Source organism: Rousettus aegyptiacus, unplaced genomic scaffold (assembly GCF_014176215.1).
Source record: "Rousettus aegyptiacus isolate mRouAeg1 unplaced genomic scaffold, mRouAeg1.p scaffold_m13_p_4, whole genome shotgun sequence".
In the NCBI taxonomy this organism is placed as follows: domain Eukaryota; kingdom Metazoa; phylum Chordata; class Mammalia; order Chiroptera; family Pteropodidae; genus Rousettus; species Rousettus aegyptiacus.
In genome coordinates this window covers 126027507-126054289 of record NW_023416307.1, presented here as the reverse complement: position 1 = coordinate 126054289, position 26783 = coordinate 126027507, and the positions used below count along the sequence as shown (strand labels likewise).

General features: G+C 33.4%; 1 protein-coding gene and 2 pseudogenes across 3 annotated transcripts in view; 2 read left to right on the top strand and 1 right to left on the bottom strand.

Moving 5' to 3' along the window:
* PIK3CB (phosphatidylinositol-4,5-bisphosphate 3-kinase catalytic subunit beta) overlaps window positions 1-26783 on the bottom strand; it is a 167081-nt gene that overhangs the window by 84171 nt on the left and 56127 nt on the right. For all 3 annotated transcript variants that reach the window (XM_016151202.2, XM_016151204.2, XM_016151203.2), the window contains exons 3-4: window positions 5133-5319; window positions 2216-2441 (exon numbers count right to left, since the gene is read on the bottom strand). In XM_016151202.2, the coding sequence (XP_016006688.1) occupies window positions 2216-2441; window positions 5133-5285 (379 nt within the window). In that variant the 5' untranslated portion in view covers window positions 5286-5319. The remainder of the gene's footprint in view (window positions 1-2215; window positions 2442-5132; window positions 5320-26783) is intronic.
* On the top strand, window positions 8418-10201 carry LOC107513961 (annotated as a pseudogene).
* LOC118602480 lies at window positions 10910-11028 on the top strand (annotated as a pseudogene).

Here is a 26783-nt window from a genome sequence, read left to right as displayed (position 1 = left end):
GGCTGCAAACTTGTTCCTGAAGTTAAATTGAAATAATTGTTTATTGTTTTCCCAGGAGGCATGACCTCACTGGGCCCGGTTACAGTCATGAAATACAAATCAGCAACTGCAAAAACTGACTTGTTAGGTATGTAAAGTAAAAATTCATTCTAAAATATTAAAACAGACACTCAACTTCCTAAATGAATGTTAGTATTTGAATTTGTGTATATAACCACACCACCAGTTTTTCTAGAGATGTTAAAGTCCTAAAGTACAATTTATAAATAGTTAAGAGCTTATAAATTGCTTAATTTAGTGACACATTCCTTACATCTTGATCATTCAAACTGCAGGGCACACTGTATGAAAAAAAAATTGTACAATAAGCTTAATGAAGTATAATGCATTGTTTATGAAAGAAAGAAAGAAAGAAAGAAAGAAAGAAAGAAAGAAAGAAAGAAGAAAAGAAAAGAAAAGAAAAAAGAAAAAGAGAAAGAAAGAAAGAAAGAAAGAAAGAAAGAAAGAAAGAAAGAAAGAAAGAAAGAAAGAAGAAAGAAAGAGAAATTCTAATATGTATATATAAAAGATCCCTGTGTTGTAGTAAGGTAAACTTAGGGTTGCCGAATTTAAAAATAAATAAATAAGTAAATAACTAGTTCTATTTTAATTTTAGATAAACAATGAATGATTTTTCAGCCTGAGTATAACCTATGTAATATCTGGATCTCCTGTATTTTTATTTACTAAATTTGAAAGCTTGGGTAGAGGTTAGGTAGCTAATGACTCCATATGTTTTGAAAATCAAAACCAGAAGAGAATGTAGTGATCTATGTTTTAAAAAGATGGTATACTTCAAAAAAGATACCCATATTCTAAAGAAGTTAGTTCTCTCTGTGGTACTAACCTTTCGGATTATCAAATATTTTACTACATCAAAATATTATCAGTGGATTGTCCTGGATGATAAAACTTATAAGTGATTTTTATATTATTCCTACTTTCCCATATATTCTTCAACTCAAAAAAAAAAAGGAAAACTTTTTCTAATAGAGAAAAATTAATCTATTAAAATATTCTGGAGTGCTAGAAAATAGAAAAGAATGTTTTCTACTGGGTCCATTAATATATAAGAAAAAAAATTGTATGGTATATAATTACAAACCTATTTAATGGGGAGAAGGGGTTATTGCCAAAAGCAAACTAACTATCCTCTGAAGTAATCAAACATTTTTAATGACCAGGGTGTCATTCAGTAAATCAACACGGTTCTGTTCTAAGTACTCAGAGGGAAGAGTTCAGTCTGACGGTGTAATCATTAGCTAGGCTGAATTACCTAAGATCAAGCTCAAAGAATATTATCTTAAATGGAATGGTTCTTTGGGGGATCACTACAGTATCTTAAAGATGGTACTACATTTAGCCACTAATGGTAAATGTGATCAGTACAGGTAGCCAGTCCAGATCCAAAAACATCCAATGGATTTTTTGGTTTTGTATTTGTACTCCCATCCTCAATAATCCCTTCTAGTACCTAATTCAAATTGGTATCTCATCTAAGCAGAGTAATGACAGTATACCATTAGCCCCTGAGACATCTAAGATTACTATGGCAAGAAAGATTCTTCTATGTTTTTTATTTTATTACTCACAATTCTCCCTGGAATTTATTTGCAAAGAATGATATAGACATGATACATTCTGACTCACTACAAAAATAACTCCTTCCTAAAGATAGTTTTAGTTATGGAGTAAAGTCTGTCAATAATATGGGTTACTTATGGAAACTTATCAGCCTAAAGTCTTGGTCAGTGTAGAGTTGTATATAAAGTATGTTCATACTGTAAGTGTAGTTCACAAGAAACTGAGGATGTACCTCTTAGAAAAGGGCTTCAAAAACTATCTAAAGCACAGGAACAACTTTTTTATTTCCAGTAAAAAAAAAAAAAAAAACAAAAACCCAGCATTTTTGCAAAATAAAAATAAGTCACTAGAAAAGAAAAAGATGCACAAAATATAAGCCTTTGGATACTGCAGCACTACCATATTGCTAGAGGAGTTTCTAAACATTTACTCTTGATTTCTCTACTTGCCTTATGTCAGACTGGTAACAATATAGAACAGCATTGGTCCCTAGACGATATTTTGCAAAACAATGTCTTAGATCATACTTATTATATGATTATACATAAAGCAACACACTGTAAGAAGTCATACGAAGAACTTTAAAAATTACCTTTTCCTATAAGGACTCCAATTTTTGAGTCTAATTTTTCCCCTGGGTCACAACTTCTTGTCACTAACTTGAGAACTGGAAGAAAAGGTCTGACATCACACAGTCTTCTTGTTTCATCTTCGAGTTCCTCATATACAGCAGTTTGATTCACACATGCAAACATATAGGAGTCAATTTCCATAAGGAGGTTAAACATTGGGTAATTGTGAACCTGCTTCCACAACATCTGCAGGAAAAAATAATAAGACATTGCCTGAAATGGAAACTTTGCTCGAGTGTACAAAGCTATACCTACAAGGATGCTCACTGTAGCACTATTTTGTAAAACTGAAAAACTAAGGATAAAACAAATGTTTAGCAATAGGGATTAGTTAAGTAAATTATAGAATATTAAAGAACTATGAAAATAAAATAGAAATACACTGCTAACATGAAAAGCTATCAAAGATATATTAAGGTTGATGTTTTTTAAAATAAAAAATTGCAAGAGAATATATGATATTAACACATTTTTATAAAGTAATATAAAAATTTTGAAAGTGAATATCTATGAAGAGTAATAATCAGTGAAGATTGCCATATTTAAAATGCCTGTGAACACAAATAACTTTAAAACAGGAATTTTAAAGTATGTGTCATGACCCCCATACAAAATGAGTATTTCTGTCCTGCATTTTTTTCTATTCACTAGGGTTGTCTTTATTAACTAAAATTGCCCTGCCAAGGTGAACAGAGCTCTCATCATCTCTCCCCTGCCCCCAGGGCATATAAAATATGAGCTCACATAAAATAATAACCATACAAACACAGGTGGGTTTATGTATTTTAACTACAGCCAGTATAAAAGCCAAGAACTGAGGGTCAGAGACCTGAGGTAAGATTCATGGCCAATCCCCAGATTCCATTATACAAAAACAAATAGGAGAAAAGAGTACTAGGCAACAATAACAACAATTATAATTATAACTAAATTATAATTGTATTAACCAATGTTACCCCAACAAACTTATTAAAAATAAATAAAAGGTTTATTATTTTCCATAAAAAAAAAGAAAAAGAAAAAACAAATAAGTGAATTTTAAAAATGAGAATCAACTTGAACAGACAATTCTAAAAATGGCCAACAAGAACATAAAAACCTTATTCATTAGGGGAAAAAAACGAATAAAAACTACAATAAGATACTATTTCACAGCCATGAGGACATTATTTAAAATAAAAAACAAAAAAAAGAAAAGAAAATAGAAAATCACAGGTATTAGCCAGGATATAAAGAAACTAGAACCCTTGTGTATTGCTGATATAAAACGGTATAGTCACCATGGAAAATAGTTTGGGAGTTCCTTAAAAAGTTAAAACAGAATTATCATATGATGCAACGATTCCACTTCTACATATATACGCACATGCATACACACACACACAAAAAAACTTGTGCACCAATGTTCATAGCACCATTATTCACAATAGCCAAGACATTTATAGCCAAAATGTGCATCAAAAGATAAATAAACAGAGATGTGGTATATCCATACAGTAGAATAATATTCAGTCTTAAAAAGAAATAAAATTTGGATACATGTTACAACATGGGTGAACTTATAAAGTATTATGCTAAGTGAAAGAAGTCAAACGCAAAAGGACAACTATTGCATTATTCCACTTATATAAACTACCTAGAATACACAAATTTATAGAAATGAAAATTAGAATAGAGATCACCAGGACTAGGAAAGTGGAAAGTTTATTATTTAATGAACACAGAGTTAGTGTTTGAAATGATAAAAAAAAAAAAAAGTGCTGGAAATGGATATTGGTAATAATAAGGTGACACTGTGAATGTACTTAATGTCATGGAATTGTGCACATAAAAACAACTCTAATGGTAAATGTTATGTTATACATATTTCATAACAAACTTTAAAAAAAAAAGAGGTACCAGTGGTTAATCCAGCTTCAGGTAAAGCCACAGGCATCCATACCTGTCACTGGCAACAATAAAAGAAAGTACTCTCTGCAACTGTGAGGTGTCTCAAATAATTTTGTTTTTAATTCTAGGGATCATGAAATTTTAGAATTTTCATGTCTCCTTGAGTTAAAAGTTAAGAGGCTGTCCAAAACAATAAGCTTTAAAAAGGTCTGTCATCTAAATATTTTTTTCTTAAAAAATATAACTTCCTCCCCCTAAAAAAAACCATAACCCTTGAGTTCAGCTATTTAAAAAATGTTAAAGAGGAAAATTTAGAAAAACAATTTCATTTATATGATGTGGTCTTCACAAATTAATGGCACTCATCAATTCACCTGAAAAAATAATCCAACAAAACAGGCAAGCTTTGTTATGTGAAAGAATTTGCTTCCAACTGAGGACATACCATTCATTACTAGGGAAAGAAAATCCTGTGAACAGCAGAAAACATTTTCTTCCCCAAGAGCCACCATGAAAAATAGTGGCGCTGGAGAGGGGAAAAGGGGAGGAGAAAGGGGAGAAGAAAGGGAAGGAAAGAAGAAAAGAGACGACCAACCAAAAATTGCATTTAAAAAAAAAGTGTAATAAGCTCAAAGATAGTAATTACAAAGATTTTAACTCAAAGTAAAACTTTCTTTGACAACGTCAAATTCCTTTTAATAACCTGAACAAACATCTTAAACAATCTAACATAGCCAATTTTTCTTAATTCGGCTATCACATATGGACTAAAAACAATTAAAAATGAGCAAAAATGAGGATGTTTTATATGCCCGCAAAACACAAAGCATGTATCAAAATCTTTAAAACATCATAACCTAAAGGATAACTTTCCCTCAAATTTACCACATGATTAACATTATTAACATTTTCTATAATAGAAGAACATATTCTCCTAAGTTACAATGTAATAAGCCACATCTGTAGAAATTCCACCTATTAACATACCTGTTTAATAGAAGAAATGGTAGCTTCCCGAGGTACCTCCAACTGGATATAAATCCCAGTGGGCAAAAGGAAATCCACGAGTATGGAGCCATCAGATGCTATCTGTGAATCCACTGCCCAAATGTCAAGGATGTCTGCCATAGCAGGAGGCATTATGAAACTGAAGCACGCTCATAACCACGAGGCCCTATAAATCAGTGAGTAAAATTTAGTGAAACAGATAATTACCCAAATGTTACACTAAAACATGATAAACCTCACCAATCCATAATTTCAATATAGCCACTAATGTAACACAAAGCCAATTAAATCAAGCAAGAGTAAATCACCAGAAATAAGTTATTTAAATATACTTTTGGTTATCACTATATAAACTATATATACACATAACACACTGGCTCAAATTCAACCTAAGTGTATCATATGTGAAAGATAAAAGGTTAAGAATTATGGGACTGAGTTTTTCTTTGCAAACTCCAATGAAAATGATCAAGAGGGCCTTCTTTTAAAAATAATTTTCTATCAATCTTATAAGAGAAACAAAATATCATGATCTTAGTCCTATAACCCATCACCTTAGTATTAAAAAAGACCAAATCCCACAAGCCAGCTAGCAAAGCCCTTGGTGCTGCTTCCAGTTTATATTCCTTTGCGTGTCCTACCATTCCATAGCCGAGGCCTTATACCACAAGTGCCTTTTGCCTTCCTGCTGCTACATCTACATAGGCTGACACTCTTGCATCAAACCCCTATCCCAGCAAATGAACTTTTCAACTGTTCTATGTAAGTCTCATCTATCCTTTAAGGACTTCCTTCAAGAAGGCACAACAATAACAATAGGAAGAATATGGGCTTTGAAATTACCAAGACTTAAATCACATTTATTCAAAGAATGAAAGTATCACATCAAAAGACATAAGATCCAACTTAAAGCATTTTGAACAGAAATAATAACTGACGGACTGAGTGAAACACATCAAATATATACAAATATGTGAACAGTGATAGAAAAAAAAACCTTTACTTGTCACTACTGGCGACAGTTAAAACCAACTCACTATTTTGAAAATTGATAACTAGAGTCAAATGAACAGTTTCTGAAAAACAAACAAAAGAAAAAGACCAAATAGAGAAGGATTGGTAACTGTAGGAGTCCCTCAGGAGTTGCAGAACTCTCCAAGCCAGAGGAGCCAGTGAGCACCATTATTTACAAAGTCTTCCACTTACATATGGTGACATCGGCTCTATTCCGGTGCTTTCGCCTACCTATGAATGGCCATAGCACATTCCCAGTTATATTGCTTGGAGCTTTTTGCCACTGAACACAAGGATCAAACAGAAACAGGCCCTCACCACACATACCTGGCCTCCCTGCTGGGAAATCCTGCAGTCTGGCAAGCCAGTACCCACTTCTTTACAAGGACAATTTGTGTAAAACAAACAGGAAAGCCTCTATAGAAAGGCTGAAGAGCTATGGGAACTCTCCAGGGAATGCAAGAATTCTCCAGGATAAAAGATGCCAGTAAGCGCCACTGTTAACATCCCCATCCACCACAACAAGGTGTGCAGGGCTTCTATATATACAAACTCTGGTCAACGTATGAGGTCCCTACAGCACATTCCTGGACACATAGCCTAAGCCCATTTCTGTCTCGAAAAACGGCAGCAAGCAGGATCAACAGGGCATTACAACACACACCTGACCTACCCACACCAAGGTAATCCAGCTCAGCAGGCGACTGAACAGGATGCCTTAGGTACCTGCTCAACTCCTACCAGCTTGCCAAAACCACCCTCATACACAGCCTATACACAGGCAACTTGTACTTATGGGAACTTTTTCAAGACTGTGAGAGACAGCTACTATGTCTAATTCATATTAACAAAATAAAAAGACAGAAAAACATCTTTCTTATTAGAACAAGAAAAATCTCCAGGAGAAAATCCTAAGGAAAGAGATAAGTAATTTGCCAGATGAAAAAATTCAAAGAAACAGTCACAAAGATGCTCCCCAAATGCAGATAAGTAACATGGAGAAGAAAATAGATGATTATATATGTGTGTGTGTGTGTGTGTGTGTGTGTGTAACTGTATATATATAACTGTCCTTTACATATTTGTAATGGTAACCACGCATCAAAGATTCAGAACTGAAGTATATAACATAAACCAAGAAGAACCAGAGGCAAAACCCACAGAAGCCAACCAAAATAAAGAAAACAGAAACACAAGGACAGGGAAGCAATGGAAACACCGAGCCACCAGAAAGCAAAAGGTAAAAAGACTATAAGAAGACTTCATATTTCGATAATCACTCTAAATGTAAATGGACTAAACTCACCAATAAAAAGGCACAGAGTTGCAGAATGGATCAAAAACCCACACAATAGAATATACAGATGTCAAATTATAATGTACACCTAAAAATTATATAATTGCATTAATCAAAGTTACCCCAATGAACTTAAATTTTTAAAAAATGTCAAAAATAAAACCATCACAGAGATGTGAAGTACAGCATAGGAAATATAATGGGTACTACACTAATTTGGGGGATCACCTCATAAATTATATAAATGTCTAACCACTACGCTGTACGCCTCTAACTAATATAAAATAATACTGAATATCAACTGTAATTGAAAAGTAAAAAATAAAGTTAAAATTAAAAATAAATAAATAAGATGCTTCCCAAATGTGAGCATGGAATAGGGGAACTACGGGAAAATTACAAAAAAACAGTGAGAAAGTATAATAAAGAACTAAGCAGACCTGAAGAAAATAACTGAAATATAACAGAATAATGGGTCGGTGACCTAAAAGATTAGTGGAAATCAACCAATCAAAACAGCAAAAAAATAATAATGAGGATAATTTAAGTGACCTCTGAGATGACATCAAGCACTCAAATATTCACATTATGAGAATCCTAGAAGGAGAAGAAAGAAACGAATTGTATTTAAAGAGATAATGACTGGGGCAGTGGCCAAGCAGGTGGTTCAGTCCAAGTAGAGCCAGTGCTGCAGCCCATGTGACCACACTGCAACCACCCAGGCAAGCCAGCAGAGCACCTGCCACCACCACCAGCTACCACCACGACCTGTGGTTGCCACTGCACCCAGAGACCGAGGAAATGTGGGACATGTGAAGTTGGAATATGAATTCATTTGAAAAACCACTTCGGAGTTATGAACATAATTTCTGATAAAATTGGATTGGAAAATTTTTCATGATCTTTGTATATTTATATGTTTTTTTTTCATTTTATATTTGACCCAGAGCGTCATGAGAAAATTTGCATACTGTAAGGTGGTCCTGGCCACTTCCTTGATTTGACTACTGTTGGATATGTTCCTGCTGCTCTACTTCAGTAAATGCAACAAATGTGATTTTAATAAAAAAAGAGAAAGGGCTTCCTTCTGAGGATGTTCTAGAACCAGTACAAAAGCCTCATGAAGGTCCTGGAAAATGGGGAAACTAGTCATCATTCCTAAATGTTTAAAATCCATGATTTTCATTTCGTGGCAAGTGAGATGACTGTACTCAACAGATCTTTACCAGACGTTAGGTTAGAAAGATAAAACAAAGGTGTATCCAGATAATCTTCCTACAACATGTGCGGTGATTGTTTTCCACAGCGATGCTTGGAGCAGCATACTTCTGTGAACTGTCCACAGTATCATTAATTGCACATGCTAAGTAGATAACGCCAGTGAAAGAGACTTTTTGAAAAGGCTTTGAGAGAGTTACATGAAAAAATTAAAAGTACCAGATCATGTAATTCGAATGGAAAAATGTTCTGGATTCATCAGAGCCTAGATTAAAAGGAGCTGCTGTGTCTAAAAGCCAAGTGATCACCATAGATGCTCACCATTAGTATACAGTGAGATGGCTGGAACCTCTCCTAGGCAAGATCAAACATAACATGAAAAGTGCTATATCCTATCCTTGATGGGATCAGCTATGATACTTTTGAGTACATGGCAGGTTCTGATTATGAACTATAGTGGATTCAACTGGACACTCAATTTTCACTGGTATCCTGATCCCCGAAGAGAAATGGACAGAAGAGATTGTCCCTGCTAGAACATCTACAATGGCAGGAGGCATTTTTTCAATAGAATTTACTTTCAGGAAATTGGAACACATGATCCTGGAATGGATACTTGGGGAGGAGAAATCCTGGTAATTTTCTTTAGAATTTGGCATTTTGGAGGAACTTTGGAGAATGTTACCTGCTCACATGGTGAACATGTGTTTCAGAAAGCTACATCTTACACATTACCAGGAGGCACAGGACAGGTTATCAATAACAATAAGACTAATAGTCTATGACCATGCCACCCTGAATGTGACCAATCTCATCTGATCTCGGAAGCTAAGCAGGGTCAAATCTGGTTAGTACTTGGATGGGAGACCACCTAGAAATACCAAGTGCTATAGGCATAAATGGATGATTGATTGGTTGATGACAGATAGATAGATAGATAGATAGATAGATAGATAGATAGATACAGACAGACAATGTGCAGACGAATGAATTCAAGAATATCTTCTATATAATTTCTCCAGGTGTTACGAAGATAGACTATAGAAATCTAAGACAAACTCCAATGTAAACCTTTCTGTTGGTACCTGGAGAATATTTATCCTGATTCTCAGATTCCATGTCATTATTTCTCTTAGAAAGAAATACAAAATGTGGAAACAAATCAGTGTCCAGATAACACGATTAGAAAAGGGAATTAGTAAGTTGGAATTTTTAACTGTCATGGTATGGGAGGTAATCAAGTTTTCTCTTATACTACCAATAAAGAAATTATAATAGATGGCCTTTGCTGGGATGTCTCCAAACTGAATGGCCCAGTCACAATGCTCAAATGCTACCACCTAAAAGGCAACCAACTTTGGGAGTATGACCCTGTGAAATTAACCCTACAGCATGTGAACAGTAATCAGTACCTAGATAAAGCCACGGAGGAAGACAACCAGGTACTCAGCATTACAGACAGCAATGGAAGCTGGCTTTTTCAAAATGCCACCCTTCCAGAAATATTCTGAGCTCAAATTTATACAAAAAGAAGAAAATTAAGGATTGACTGGGCTATCTCAGCATATCTCTATGATATACTTAAGTAACAAAAATATAAAAGAGATTCTCTTCTGCAGGATGCAAAGTTTCTCGGCCATTAAAACTTAGACTCCTCTCCTCACAAACTGAAACAGTCTTCCTATCCAAGGACATGCAATTGCAATGTAGTGAGTCTGCACATCGGTGTTTACAAAACTGAAAGAGGCTTTCATCAAGAGTCATTAAAAAGAATATTCAGGCAATGAAGCAATCAACAAAATGTGCTCTCCAGAAAGCTGCACCTCTTAGGGCTGCTTGCACATCAGTAATTTCCGATGAATGTGCTATCATAATGAAGAGATTTCAAGCTTTTTTTATAACTGATAGCCAGTATATGAAGTATTGATATAAAGATATATGAAAAAAACTGAAACCAGCTTCAGAATCATGAAAACAACATTTTTACAACAGTTTCTAGAAACGATATTAAAAACAGAGTTTAAAGGAAATTAAACAGGACTATGAGAGGTGCAATTTGTTATAGTATAGTATCAAATATCTATATAGGTTTTATACCTCACTGGGAAAAAATAACTGATTCCAATAACATTCATTTTGTTTTCTTCTGTGAGTCATGGATGCCTTTTTATTTCTCCCTGGGGTGCTGAAATAGAGCTGTAAAAAATGGCTCTTTGAACATGGTTTTGTCTACAGCTATGCCACCCTGAACAAGCCCAATCCTGTCTGATCTTGGAAGCTAAGCAGGGTTGGGCCTGGTTAGTACTTGGATGGAAGATCACCTAGGAAGATCAGGTGCTATAGGCGTAAAAAAAATAAAAAATAAATAAAGGGCTATAAACTGACAAGGTCCGTGCAATCTGTGAAGTCAACCAAGGGCTGCCTTGCCTAAAAAACAAAACCGAACAAAACATAGTTTTAATTGCTTTCTACAACTTTTATAATTTGTTTTGTAGCCTATTAGAATTATAATTTTTAATTGCCTTCCAAAAACGTATATTTAAAATGATGTCTGGTCTCAGTAAACAAGTTGGATATCTCAGTTGCTCTTGGGTCAAGTGGCTTATAGACTTTAACACGTACACCAACTTCTTATTAGATTTTCCCCTTCTTAACTTGATTCAACTGATTATGCTTAATACCCAAGATTCATACTACTGTACTACAGATTTGTTTTCACAACAATAAATCTTTAGGTTTTTTTTGTTTATGATTCCACTCAACAAAAGGCCTGCAAAGTGATTTATTATTTGGGTATTTAGAGATGATATATTTGATGGTTTTTTAGAAACTGTTTTCACTCCATATTCAGATGTGTTTCATTGTCAGTCAGTGCGTATTTAGATTAAGTTCTTGAATTGTAAGGTAGATCTGCTGCTTTTTTTGAAAAATAAAATTTGACTGAGGAGGGAAAAAGGGAGGAATGAAAATATGAATAATGCCTGAAAACTCTCCTAACCTGAAAAAAGAAACGGACATGCAAATCCAAGAAGCACAGAAAGTTCCAAACAAGATTAATCCAAAGAGACCTACACCAAGACATATTGTAATTAAAAAGGCAAAAGTTAAAGAGAAAGACACAATTTTGAAGGAAGCAAGAGAAAGAAACAAACAAGTTTCATACAAAGGAAACCCCATAAGGGTATCAGCCAATTTCTCAGCAGCAACTTTATAGGGAAGAAAGGAGTTACAAAACACCTTTAAAGTGCTGAAAGAAAGGACCCCACAACCTAGAATAATTTATCACACAAGTTTATCATTTAGAATTGAAGGAGAAATCGAGTTTCCTGGAAAAGCAGAAACTAAAGTTAATCACCATTAAACCAGCTTTACAAGAAATGTTAAAGGGTCTTCTTTAAGCAGAAAAAGAAAGGCCATAACCAATTATAAGAAAATATGAGAAAGGGGAAAAAAATCTCAAAGGTAAAGTCAAATATTTAATAAATACAGCAAAGCGGACATTTTTAAAGCTACTACAAAAGAAAAAAGTATCAAACTCACAATCAAACTAAATTTAATAGACAGCACATACACAACATGACACAAAAAGATCTAAAACATGACATCAGTAATATAAAGCATGGGGGGTGGTAAAAATGTACACCTTACAGAATATAGTCACACTTAAATGCTTATTTGCTTAAAATAGACTACTATAGATATAGAAGAATATAAATAAACCTCGTGGCAACCATAAACCAAAAATTACAAAAGACATGCAAAGAATAAAGAAAAAGGAACACCTAACATTACAGAAAACCAGCAAACCACTAAAGAGATTAAGAGAAGAAAGGAACAGAGAAAAAGTATAAATAACAACCAAAAGTCAATTAACAAAATGGCAATAAATACACACTTATCAATAATTAGTTTAAATGTAAATGGATTAAATGCTCCAATAAAAAGACATAGGTTAGCTAAATGAATTAATAACCATAATATCTATATGCTGCTTACAAGAGGCTCACTTCAATTCGAAAGAGACTGAAAGTGAATGATGGAAAAATACACCATGCAAACAGAAGTGAAAAGAAAGCTCATATCAGATAAAATATTCATATCAGATAAAAGAGACAAAGAGAGACAATACATAATTATAAAGGGGTCGATCAAAAAAGAGGATATAACAATCATAAATGCCTATGCACTCAACATCAGAGCACCTAAATATATACAGCAATTATTAATGAACAAAAGAGAGAAATCCACAGTAATATAATAATATGAGATTTTAATATGCTATTTACATCAATGGATAAATGAACCAGACATAAAATTGATAAGGAAATAATAGTCATAAATGTCACAATAGATCAACTTAATAGACCTTTATACAACATTTTATCCAGAAACAACAGAATACATATTTTTTCAAGTGCACATGGAACATTATCCAGGACAGATAACATATCAGACCACAAAAAAAATCCAAGAAGACTGAAATCATACCAAGCATCTGTTCTGACAATAACGGCATGAAACTAGAAATCAACACCAGAAAGAAAACTGAGTGGAAAAATATGTCGAGACTAAACAACATGTTATTAAACAACAAACAGATCAAAGAGGAAATCGATAACTAGCTTGAAACAAATAAAATTGAAAACACAACTTTTCAAAATTTATGGGATGCAGCAAAAGCAGTTCCAGGAGGGAAGTTCATTACTATACAGGCCTACCTCAAGAAATAAGAAATAGTCAAAATAAACAACCTAAATCTATACCTGAAAGAACTAGAAATAGAAGAACCAACCTACAGTAAACAGAAAGGGGGGGGGGGGGAAACCAGTTAAGATCAGAGCAGAAATAAAGATTTTAAAAATAGATAAGATTAATAAAACTAAGATCCTGTTCTTTGAAAAATAAAATTGACAAGCCATTAGCCTAATTCATCAAGGAAGAGAAAAAGCCAAATAAAATCATAAATGAAATAGAAAAAGTTACAATCAACATGGCAGAAATACAAAGAATTATTAAAGAACACTACGAACTATCATATGCCAATAGATTCAAAAACTGAGAAGAAATGGATAAATTTCTAGAAGTATATAACCTTCCAAAACTGATCCAGAAAGAAATATGAAATGTAAACAAACCAATTACTACTATCAATGAAACTGAATCAGCAGCCAAAAACTCCCAACAAATAAAAGTACAGAAATAGGCAGCTTCTCAGGCAAATTCTACAAGACATTCAAAGAAGAATGAATACCTATGTTTAAACTATTTCAAAAAATGGAAGAATAAATGCTTCCAAACTCATTCTATGAAGCCAGAATTACCCTGATATCAAAACCAGACAGACATTATAAAGGAAAACAGACCAATATCCTTGATGATCACAGATGCAAAAATTATCAACAAAATATTACCAACTGCATTCAATAATACATTACGAGGATCACACACAAAGTGAGATTCATCCTAGGGATGCAGGGATGGTTCAACATCCATAAGTCAATTAATACAATCCAACACATTAACAAAATAAAGGATATAAACCATATGATCATATCAACAGATTGAGGAAAAGCATTTAACAAAATTCAACATTCATGATAAAAACTCTCAACAAAGTGGGTACAGTGAAAATGTACCTCAACATAATAAAAGCCATATATAACAGGCCTATAGCTAATACCATACTCAATAGGGAAAAGCTGAAAGCTTTTCCTCTAAGATCAGGAACAGGACAAGAGTATCCACCATCACCACTTCTATTCAACACATTATTAGAAGTCCTGGCCACAGCAATCAGACAAAAAAAAGAGAAAGAAAATGCATCTAAATCAGAAAAGAAGAAGCAAAGCTCTCATTATTTGCAGATAGCATGCTATTCTACTTAGAAAACACTAAATACTCCAAAAAACTACTAGAACTAATAAATGAATTCAATAAAGTTGCATGATACAGAATCAATATATAGAAATCTGTTGCATTTTATACACCAATAAGAAAAAAAATGTTGGGAAAAATAAATAAAAATGAGAAAGTGAATAATAATAAAATGTATCTCTTCGGGATCACAATTAAAGCAGCTAAGCTTGAAAGCCTTATACACTGTAGGTGGTAGTAAATTACAGCTCTCTTCTTTCCATGACCTCTCCCTCCTAACTTTCACACCTTTTATAGGCTAGACCCATCACATCGATACTGTCACACAGGTCCTGAATCTTTCAGAAATTCCAGCCTCATTTCTGTACACAGAACAGTGCAGGAATTAAATATTTGACTTCGGAGTCTAACAGGTTAGTTTTGAGACCTGACTCCATCACTCATTAGCTGAGAGACCTTGGGCAAATTACATATCTTCTCCCTACTTAAGTTCCCTTATCTGTGAAATGGTGAAAACAATAGTATCTACCTCATGGCATAGTTATGAAAACTGAGTAAGGAATGCCCAGAATATAGTTAAGCCCAACCTAAGTGTTTACTGCTACTTTTTTTTTCATTTATTCAAAAGCCATAAGTTCTTTCGAGCTGTTATTTTTCAACTACTTTTTCCCCTAAAAGAGATCAGCACATAATAGCCATTTAGTATTTGTTTAATGAATTTAAGACATATTTTGTTATCCCTTCTCCCACGATTAAAAAAATTAAGCTCATAGGATAACAGAATTAATAATAGCTAAAACTTAATATATACTATGCCTCAGCATTCTACAAAGTTCTTTACATACATGACTTACTATATTTTATCCTTTACTACCACTCTGTGGTAATATTACACTCCCTAAGGAAGTACCTAAGGCTTAGAGAGGGTGACATCTCATGGCTAACAGTGGCAGTCCCAGGATTTGAGTTTGAGAGAGTGAGCCCTACACCACACTCTACATAATAACTATTGAAGCACCAGAAAAAAAAGTCTCAGACATTTATTTAACCATAATAAACCACACTATGTTGACTGCAAGCTCCAGGAGGGTTTGCACCATGCTTTTTAAAGTATTGTCTCAACATAGCGCAAGGAGAAGTCACTATACTTAGGAACTCTAAATTGATAAATTTTCGTAGACAAGAACAAAACTACACAAAGTTACAACAAATGTCATTAATAGTCCATGGTCCTGGAATTGCTTTAGGCAAGACGGCCTATGGAGACTGTCTTCAGTAGAGGGCTTCTACACCTTGCAAGTATTAGGTGTCCAAGAAGTATCTCCTGAATGAAAACATGTTACATCAAATTAAAAAGACCATGCTTTGTTTATGTTCAAATACCACTATGCAAAGACAAATGGAGGGGCAAGCCAGCTTCTGAATACCAAGTCACAGCAAATACAACAAATGAATCAAGAGATATCAGCAAAAGCTGAGATGGGAAAAAAACAAAAATAAGGATTTAAAATTGAGAAGCATTTATGAAATATCAGCTGACTGCCACAGAATTACAATCATGATAAACCTGTACACACCTGATTTCTTCAGCACAGATTTTCGGCAAGATTCTCAAACTGAAACCAAATCAGCTAGTAAATAACAGCAGTAATAAGGGAACATGAAATTATAAAAACAAAAACTCTAAGATCTCACTCTTATCAGACAACTGGAAATAATGAGGCTTCCTGCAGCCTGGAGCCCAGGGTAGAATTCTTTTCAGAGACTGATTACACCTCATCACCCTAACAGCATCAACTCCCCAGATACAAAATTCTGAACTTCTGGGGTATTACAGGAAAAAGCACTACAGTACATTTAAGAATTTCTTAATGAAACAGTTATACCTAAAATGAATTACAAGAATTAATTCATGGGCCCTGACCTTCCTTCCTTTCAAGATCTGACACTCAACACTCACACACACTAATTATCTTAATCCAGCCAAACTGAATGACAGGTACTTACCAGCGGAAGGTACTTCCTGCCTTCCGCTTTAAACTCATCATTCCCTCTCCTTAGGATATCCTCACCCACTTATCTCCTGACAAACTCTTACTCTTCTAGACTCTTGGAATACTTTCCTAATACTCTTCTGTGCACCCAAGCACCAGAGCATACCTTTGTCATAGCGCAAGAACACTATATTGAAGCTCACTGCTTACTGATAGGTCCCCAATCTCCTATTATTTCCAGCTCTTTACCTGTAGCTCCTGACACATATTAAGATCTCATAAATATTTACTTATAGCTGAATGAATAAATGAAAAAATTTTATGGCAGTCACTAGCAGAACAATTATATTGGGTAATTAAAATTGTGATTTAAGTTATGCTTGACAGGAAAAATTATGTGCCCTCCAATGTCGTCTTTTAATGCCTAGTCTAAGAAATACCATAAATAGTCTCCAAAGGTGACATCTTTATGTGAAGCCAAGGTAATATTTTACCAATACACAGATAAAATATCATAGATAAAATTCCATATACATCTAGATCTCCCAGAATTCCTCATATTTAAAAAAACTGATATAATTTAAGTCAGATAGCAGTAAAGTTTATTTGCATATGGCTTTACAAAACCTCAGTCTATATTTTATAATAGATGTTACTTTTCCATAAAAGAGCAAAGTAGAAAAATAGTAACATATAGAACTCTAACTGCATAATTAATGGTAGTGGATCAGGCTTTGCCTAACATCACCTTGTATCCAATCATTAACTTCTGTCATGTGAAGAGGAACATGAAATAAATCTCTCCCACAACTTAAGTACTGTCCCCCCCGCTGCGTTGCAATTCCACTAATGTCACAGGCATTACTTCCAAAAATTATGTATTTCAACTGTTTGACTACAGTATTGCTTATTCCCATAAAATGTTATCTTCTGTTTAATTTAGACAGACTGAGGAACTCCCATGATATCAACTCCCATTATTTTTAATGTAGAGAAAAAGAACACAGGAATTCACTTCAGAAAAATTCACTAAACTGTATATTTACATTTTGTTTACTTTTATATATGTTATATTTCACAATAAAAATGTCTTAAACATTTAGTAATTGGCAAAATAAGTTGCAAAAATCAAGTATTTTTCTCATGCTATCTCAAAATGCATCATAAAGGAAAGTTTAATCCTTTAGCTTTACAGTTAACCATGTTCTTTGCTTACTAAACAACATCACGCCAATCTCCAAAATCAATTCCTCTATTTTCAACTTGAAGGACGAAATCCTCACATTCAAAATGTCAACAATTTACAAAGCATCTAATGATTCAGCAAGATACTGAAGATGCTTGTAAAGCATTAATGTGTTTAAATAAGAGATGCAGAAATGTTTTCCTCAACAAGGAGTAAATTATCAAAGGAAACATTACAAGGTTATGCCCAGATACATAAACTTCTACCTTGATAATTTCATATTAATAGTTTACTAATAACTGAGTTAAACTAGTTGTCACACTCTGTAAACACTCCATGTAGACATATAGTACATAATTACAATCTAAAATATGGGTTGTACTTGTGTGTCACTTTAATAACAGCACTCTCTTTAGACCAGTTTTCAAATACTTTAAGCTAAATACTATCTAGAAGAATGATTTTCAATCCTCTCATATTCAATATTCTTTTAAAACAAATATTTTACAAATACTTTAAATATCTGAAATAATTAATATAACTTACATACAAAATATATACTTCATTTGAAAATAAACCCATATAACATCCTAATTGTAATGTAAAGAAGAAATAAACTAATAATGTATATCTCAGTATGTGGACACTTGGACATGACTATACCACTGCTTAATGAGGTTTGAATTTATACATAGAATCACCATGGCTATGACAAGTACAAATGCAGACTGATCCAAGTATGTTGTACAGATGATCAAATACCAAATGCCTCTGGTAACAGATTTTCCAAAACTATGTATTCCAAGTCTTTATCTTCTAAAATCAGTATATTGAAATTATATAAAAACTTTGTATTATATTTTTTTGTAATATAGAGTTAAGATCTAGTATCAGACACAATAAAGAGACTTTTCACCTACATGAATAACTGGAAGGAAATTCAAAAATTTTGCTGTACATGAGACATTTTCTTTTTGTCCAATACTCGCCTATGCATTGCAGGATGTCCAACTATCCCTTACATAAGAGAACCTCCCCCAATCACTCCCTCAACAAGTACAACAAAATCACTCCCGACAAAATTCAAAAGCATTATGGGGGGAGTTCACATTGTCCACTTTCAGAACCACTACACTAGGATAATTACTATTTCTCAAAGTAGTAATAGGCTCTCAACACAATTCATCCAGACCTACTTATAATCTGTACTTAAAATATTGATGATCATAACTTAGTATACATTTCCACTTGCCAATCAATCGGGTTTCATGTATTTGGCTATATTGTCCTTAGCTAATTCTTGAAGGGTAAAAGGCACTCTAAGTCAAAACAAAAAATAAAAAACTTTAGCCTCTTAAGTGATCAGAGGACTGTAAACCCAGTAGTAAACAAACATACCAATAGACAGAGTGGTCTAACTAAAACCACAGGATAATTTGTAGCTCTTCAGAGCTTCATGCACAATATTTTAAGATAAGTATTGAGAATGAGAACATACTTACAAGATGTGTTAGCTGTAATTAAAATAGCATGTCCTTTGTCATACCTAAAATTGTGACACAATTCAGTCTAGCTGAACAACTGGGGTAACAAACCAACTGCTAACACATAACCTTTTGTACAGATATTTTGTAAAAAAATAAATAAAATTATTGTCACGTAATCGAAAATTAAATATATTCTGGTTCTTCTTGTCACCCTGATGTTATAGGGAGCACCACACACAAGAATCCAGTTTGTAAAGTAACACAGAGTTTCAGTTTAAGAGGTAGGTGCCTTAGGAGTTACAGACCCTTCTCATTTTAAAGATAAGGAAACTAAGGTCCAGAGAGATTAAATAAATTATCTAAGATGACATAGAGGTAGAGCCAGGAACCAAAAGAAAGATATTTTTCCAAGCAATTTAGTATACTTTTGAATTCCTTACTTTTTATTTTTTCTTTCTTTTTTTTTTAAAGGATATGTTCTCCACAGGGTTACCTGGCCCAGCAAGACCTTCAGTCTCTATCACTCTTTTGTTTGAGCATCTACCAAATGATGAAAGGCTGAGGACAAGCATGAAAAAACTATGAAAACAACTTTTCGAGAAAGCTATGAGAGGGCACAGTGACAGTTGGCTCAACTAAACCCTTAAACTGTTACAAACCCATATCCTGTCAATTGTTCAATGGCAGAAAGAGAGGAAAGAGTTTAAATGTTCTCAACTTCCAAGACAAGTGCCAGGAGAGCCACTGGATTTTACCTCTTCAAGTCAAATGACAAGCAGAAACCAACATTAAACTATTACATAGATGAATAAGTTAAACCAAAAACTACTTTGGAAAATCATGGAAAAATTTTAAAAGAGACTGAAAGGGAATTTTTAAAAATTCAATGCAACAGTGTTACTTAGTACTTTTCTCTTTCCTATTATATGATATAGCTATAAGGAAAGCGCATATTTATAAAATAATAGAACATTAGCACTGGAAGTAGCCATATACCAATGATGAGCACTACGTTTACTATTCATTCACCTTTTAGGTTTCTATCAGAGACAATTTAAGTAAGGGATCTTGACTCATCTGGGCTTCAGCCCTCCTGCTCCCATTGTTCAAACAAAATGAATCATCCCTAACTGTTGATTTGTTTACAGTGAAGTATACATTATACTGAGCAATGAACAACTGAACAGTGTAGAACTTCATTTTATAGAGATGGTTACTTTATCTGAATAACTGTAATTCTATGTAAGAAATATCTCTAATTTTACAAATTACTAAAGAATAATTGCTAAAACATTGTAAATTTACCCTCTCAAATAGAAGGTGGCACTCTAAATTGCTTTTAGAAACAAATCTGCAAATATGCACTCTTCCTTGAAATATTTCATACTTACTAACCTGGTAATATCATATTTAAAACTTGATAACAGAAAAATTATACACACAAAATATATAAATATGACAAATTTGCAAATAAACTGTCCGAACATGAAGCAATAGTTAAACAATGAATGACATACCCACTTGATGACATATTAAGCAGCTATTTAAACTACAATTTGTCAAGTGTGTATACTATGGAAATCTTCATAAATGACACAAAAATAGCAAAATAATAAAACAGTACAAAAGTATAATCAGAATTCTACTTACTGTAAAAATAAAAAGCCATGAGTATAACCTAACGCATAGAAATTTAGGCTGCAAGGAAATATGTTAACGTAGTTCGAAACTATAAATAAATATTTCCTTTTTTCCATATTTTATTAATGAGGGCATACATCTTATTACCTTTTTTTTAAGTTCTATCTTCAGGGCCCTTTGAAGAATCCAGAGGAAGGACTCTGGTTAGAACTAAGCTATCTATTCTTAATATGTGTGTTCATCAGTACTTCCATAAACTTACATTCTTAGTATTTAACCTAACTATAAATGGAATGCTTATAAATACTTAGTTTGCCTTTGTAAAACGAGTCTACTTATTATAAGCCAGATTTATTTCAACATCCATAAATGTAGAGAAATTTTTTTCAAACCACCACACAAATACTTAATATAATAAAATGAACTCTGTGGCTAAGCAAAGACAGACAAAATTAACTCCTGTGTTGCTTAAAGAATTCCTCTTTTAAAACTTTTTCTAATAAGCAATCCATAATGCACAAACAGTTGGCACCCATCACAGTAAATATCCTGAAGAGGAAAGCATGTATCTAAAACTAAAATAGTATAGATTTAACAAAATATCCATAACTAAAGTTTCCCTCGAAAAATAAAAAATACATATAATGTCATTGGGTCTTAAAAGACAAGCTTCAAATTACAAATTTCAAATTTAATAAAGGAATCATTTCAGATAAAATTATCCAATGTGTAAAAGTTACTTTTTCTAACTTAGAATGTTTAAAATAAGATCTAATTTTATAAAATAATCATTATGTATTTCATTCTATCATTCTCTTTAATCTAGAATAAGGCTCATTCAATACTGATTGAACTAAATCCACAGGTTTTATTATTTCAACACCAAGAAACCGTTTACATGATATGGTTCTACCTACAAAACAAACACAATTTATACAACTACTAAAAAGTTTCAAAGCCATGATAAAGTTAATGACCATGCTCAGAGAGAAAGGAGAATGAGCTACTGCAAAATTTCTTTACTGAATTACAACACTGGGCATTGTATATCAGTGGTATATAATATGTCAGAGCAATTATACCACACATGTATATTAGTAGAAATTTTGCTTTATGAAAGCCAAAACCCCTGGAGTGTTCATTACGGTTTCTGAGGGAAAAGTGCTCAATGACCTCTTGTTCTGTTTATGAATAAAAAGCCATTCAACTACAGTAAGGATTTTTTATTTAGTCTACTATTTTGTGAGCCATGATATAGAATCAAAAGTAGCAGCTACTCATTGGATTTAAGTTGTCAATACAACATTCCTGTGTCAATTTTTACTTGTCATCAATACACTCACAGTGAACTAAGTACAAATATAAGCTTCTGACTATGGTCTACTACAGTGTGCCTGAGTATTCACATATTGAAAAGCACAATATATTTTATCACAAATTATTTCCTTTATATTACAATTAAAGCATAATATTTTTCTTATTATATGTGTAGGTAGATTATATTTTCTATATATTTCATTTCAATATAGTAAACCAAGTATTACAAAACATATTATCAAAAAGGGGTTTGCGCCTAACAGGATTTAGAATCACTAGTATAAACTTCTTTAAGGTTCTTTATACATGTTGACAAATTTCCTAGAAAGAGTTTATCCTTTGTATTCCCACTATATTAATGGTTGTATGTAGTATCCGTAAACAGGATTGTAACAGAGCTTTTTAATCTTAATCAATTTTCTAAAGTCAAAAAATGTTAATTTGCATTCCTCTACTTATAAAATCAAACATTTTTTATATTTACTAGAATCTGTATTTCTGGATGTATTTGGTCACACTAATGTAATTTACAGGTTAGAGATCATTCCACTTAAACATTAATAATCCTTTTGTATTTCATAATGAATGATACCATGTAAAAATGGTAGAATTCTGAGCTGTGATTCTGATTTGTTGCTTGCTTATTTCAGGCTTTTTAACTTTTAATATGCTAACATACTCTATGTATATAAACTGAATAATTTTGTATCCTAGAGAATATTTGCTTTGAGAATAATTCCCATTGTGATAAAATAGACCACATAAATCTCTAAAAGACATCAAGTAATAAGATCCTTATTTTCCAAGAAAAAAAAATCCAAATACATTTCATTTTAAATACTCATCAGACAGTAAGTTTCAAGAACAGCTTATCAAATAATGGAATGCACTAAGCGGACTTCACAAAATGCTAACATATCTACATGTCATTTCTGTTATATTAGAAATTATATTTTCTATTTTAATTGTATTGCTACCATACTTTTCTTTAAAAAAATTCCATTCTCAGTACACTCTGTATACTAACAGAAAGTATTCAGTATTCAAGTAAAAGACATCCTGTTTTATAAATTAACTTTTGTTATCTACTGCCCATTTTGGAGTGTCAGTGTTTTTCATTTCTAATTGGTAAGGTGTCTTCTCTACTGAGGATTTTTATGTGGTAAGGATTTAGGCCTCTCCACAATCAGAAATAGTCAAGGCTAATTCCAGAGGCCTGGGGAGGGTCTCTCCATAGTCTAAGAATTGCAATCCAGTTTTACTAACACAGCTTCCTAGATGTTCTACATTCCAAATAAAACCTTGAAGATCACCCAGGGCAGCAGAATCTCAGTAGCAGTCTGTATGCTGCAGAACAGAGTGAGAAACACAATGAATCTCAAAATGCATGGGAAACACCAAACCACAGGGTACTCTACTCATACTTTTACCCTATCTTGTTCTTGCTCCTTCCACTGATAATCAATGAACATGTAATATAGTTTGAAACAAGCCATATATCTAGTATAAAATACAATGACCTTTGAAGAGACTTCGCCTATATAATGGGCAAGTATTTTCCATTTTTATTGTTTAAAATAATATATAAACAAAAAAGTACCCAATGAATTATTGAAAAGCAAACACCTACTGTAAAGCAAATCACATTTCAGATCAAGAAATACAACACATCAGCATATCCAAGACTCCTTGGGTGTTCCTTCCAGATAGTAATCCCCTTCTTCTCCCCAGCCTCTCACCACAACATTTTCTTCTGTGGTAAGCCTTTTTTTGCTTTTTAATCATTTTAGTTAATAGTATAAGAGTGAAGCAAATAATTTTGGTATATGGGATACACTTTTGTACCTATCATGCACAAAGTTTCACTGTCTAGACAACTGCTTCTGTTTCTTCTGTTTCTCACTCCAGTAGCAATGGAACCAACAGACTAACCAGGGTGTTCTTTTGAATGTCAACAAATCTCCATCCCAGAAATGGTAGCCAATTAATTCTGGCACTTGGTTATAACATGTGACATCATGACAATAATGAATAATTGTATGGCAAAGGGTACCCACGTATAAGTGCTATGAGCTTGAGTCATGAGCCAAATCGTATAAGAGTATGGTAAAGCTAGTAACTAACCAATAGCCTTCACATCTAGGAACTGAACCAGTGCCAGAAAGCCATCTGGATGACAAACAGTAACACAAGAAGAATTTTAAATAGCTTACAGCTGTAGAAAAAGCACTATTCCAGACTCTGAACCTTTTAATTATTTCTGTCTGCTGTCATTTTAAAAATGTTACAATATATAAAAATTAACAGAGCATCCTAAAAAGCTGGCATTTCTCCCAAGTCACTTCAGGATTTCTCTTCTGCACACTAAGTTAGTCTATGCAAGTATTTGTCTATTTTAAAGCTTTTCCTTGGAGACCAATTTTCCTCCTAAGCTATCCAGCCATGAATGACAAATGCTTGTGTGTGTAGCTTTTATTTTTCATTCACTACTGACATAAACTGAGAATTAACAAACCCCCCACCCGCCCCCTCAAAAGAAAAAAACACCACATAGGGAAAATTAAAGCAATATCTGTCTTTGGTGCCAACTCTTTTTTCACTGACTACTTTCTCTAGAGGACACAGTAAGTCAAGAGACAGGCTGATGATGTCATCTCAGTGCTAGGCCTTGATCAAGAGAAGAGAGAGAAAAAATTATTGGACTTCGAGTTAATAAATATTTACTAAGTACTCCTTCTGTTTAAGATATGATATCATATACCGGATTTGGGAAAGAGAGGATTACAAAACTAAAACATGGAGCAGTCTACAACCCAGGCCATACCAAAGCACTTAGGTCAGCTGAGAAAAACAAGTAGCAGGAACATCTATTATGTCTGTTCAGGTAATGCTCCTTCTTAGACTGCTGGGGAGAATGAAAGAGAAAAAGGTAGTGAAGGCTTAGGTGACTGGTTGAACTGTTTTCCACCTCAGGTCCCAAAGAGCCTCAACCACAAGAAATGAGGATGGAATACTGGGAAAGGGAAGTATGAACTTTACATAAGAAAGTTTGGAAGGTCATGTCTGGACACCAGGAAACCTGACTTGAAAAGATGAAACACCACCACAGTATCGCTGGCATGAAACCCTCTCACTGCTCCAGCCTATGACCAGCACACAATAGAATAACTACTGGCAGTTACATGTTTTGGAGTATAATGATTCATTACAGTTCACTATGTCTAGATTCCCAAAAGATCTGAAATCTTCACCTATTTCTGCTTCAAACTCAGCTTTTGGAATACTGTCCTGTATTTCATTTATAATATTACCCTGTAGTTACTCTATCACATTATTTCAAAAACTTCAAATACAGCATTATTTTTAAAGCTGCATTATTTTTTTCTTGTGATGAAAACTTTTAAGACCTATCTTAACTTTCAAATATACAACATAGTATTATTAACTATAGTCACTATGCTATACATTACATCCCCAAGACTTATTTATAATTGAAAGTTTGTTCCTTTTGATCCCCTTCATTCATTTTGCCAGCCTCCAACCCCCAGCATCTATCTAGCAACCACCAACTGTTCTCTGTATCTTTAACTTTGACTACTTTCTTAGTTTTTATGTTCTTGTTTTTAGTTCCACAGATGAAATCAAACAGTATTTGTCTTTCCCTGTCTGACTTATATCACTTGGCATAATGCCCTCAAGATCCATCCATGTTGTCACAAATGCAAGACTTTCTTCTTTTTATGACTGAATAATATCCATTGTATAAATATACCACATCTTCTTTATCCATTCACCCACTGATAGAAAGAGACTATTAACATGCCTTAGCCATTGTAAATAATACTGCAATGAACATAAGCATGCAGATACCTTTTCAAGTTCTTTTTTCTGTTTCTTTGGATAAATACTCAGTAATAGTATTGCAGGATCATATATCAGTTCTATTTTTAATTTTTTGAGGAACCTCCATACTTTTTTCCATAGAGGCTGCACCAATCTATATTCCCACCAACAGTGCACAAGAGATCCCTTTCTCCTCATTCTTGCCAACACTTATTTCCTCTCTTTTTGATAACAGCTATTGTAACGTGATATCTCACTGTGGTTTAAATATGCATTTTCTTAACAATTAGTAATGTCGAACATTTTTTTGTGTACCTGTTGACAATCCGTATGTCTTCTTTGAAAAATGTCTATTCAGATCTTCTACCCATTTTATAATTAAATTGTTTCTTTGTTACTGAGTTGTATGTGTTCTTTATATAATTTGGATATTAACTCTTCATCAGGTATATAATTTACAAATATTTTCTCCCAATCAGAAAGGTGTCTTTTCATTTTGCTGATGGCTCACTTACTGTGTAGAAGCTTTTTTTTAGTTTGATATAGTCCCACATTTTTATTTTTGCTTTTGTTGACTTAGCTTTTGGAGTCAGATACAAAAAATCATTGCCAAGACCAATTTCAAGGAGCTTATCCCTATGTTTTCTTCTAGGAGCTTTATGATTTCAGGTCTTACATTCAAGTCTTTATCCATTTTGAGTTAATTGTTTTTTAAGATGGAAGATAGTAGTCCAGTTTCATTCTTTTGCATGTGGCTGG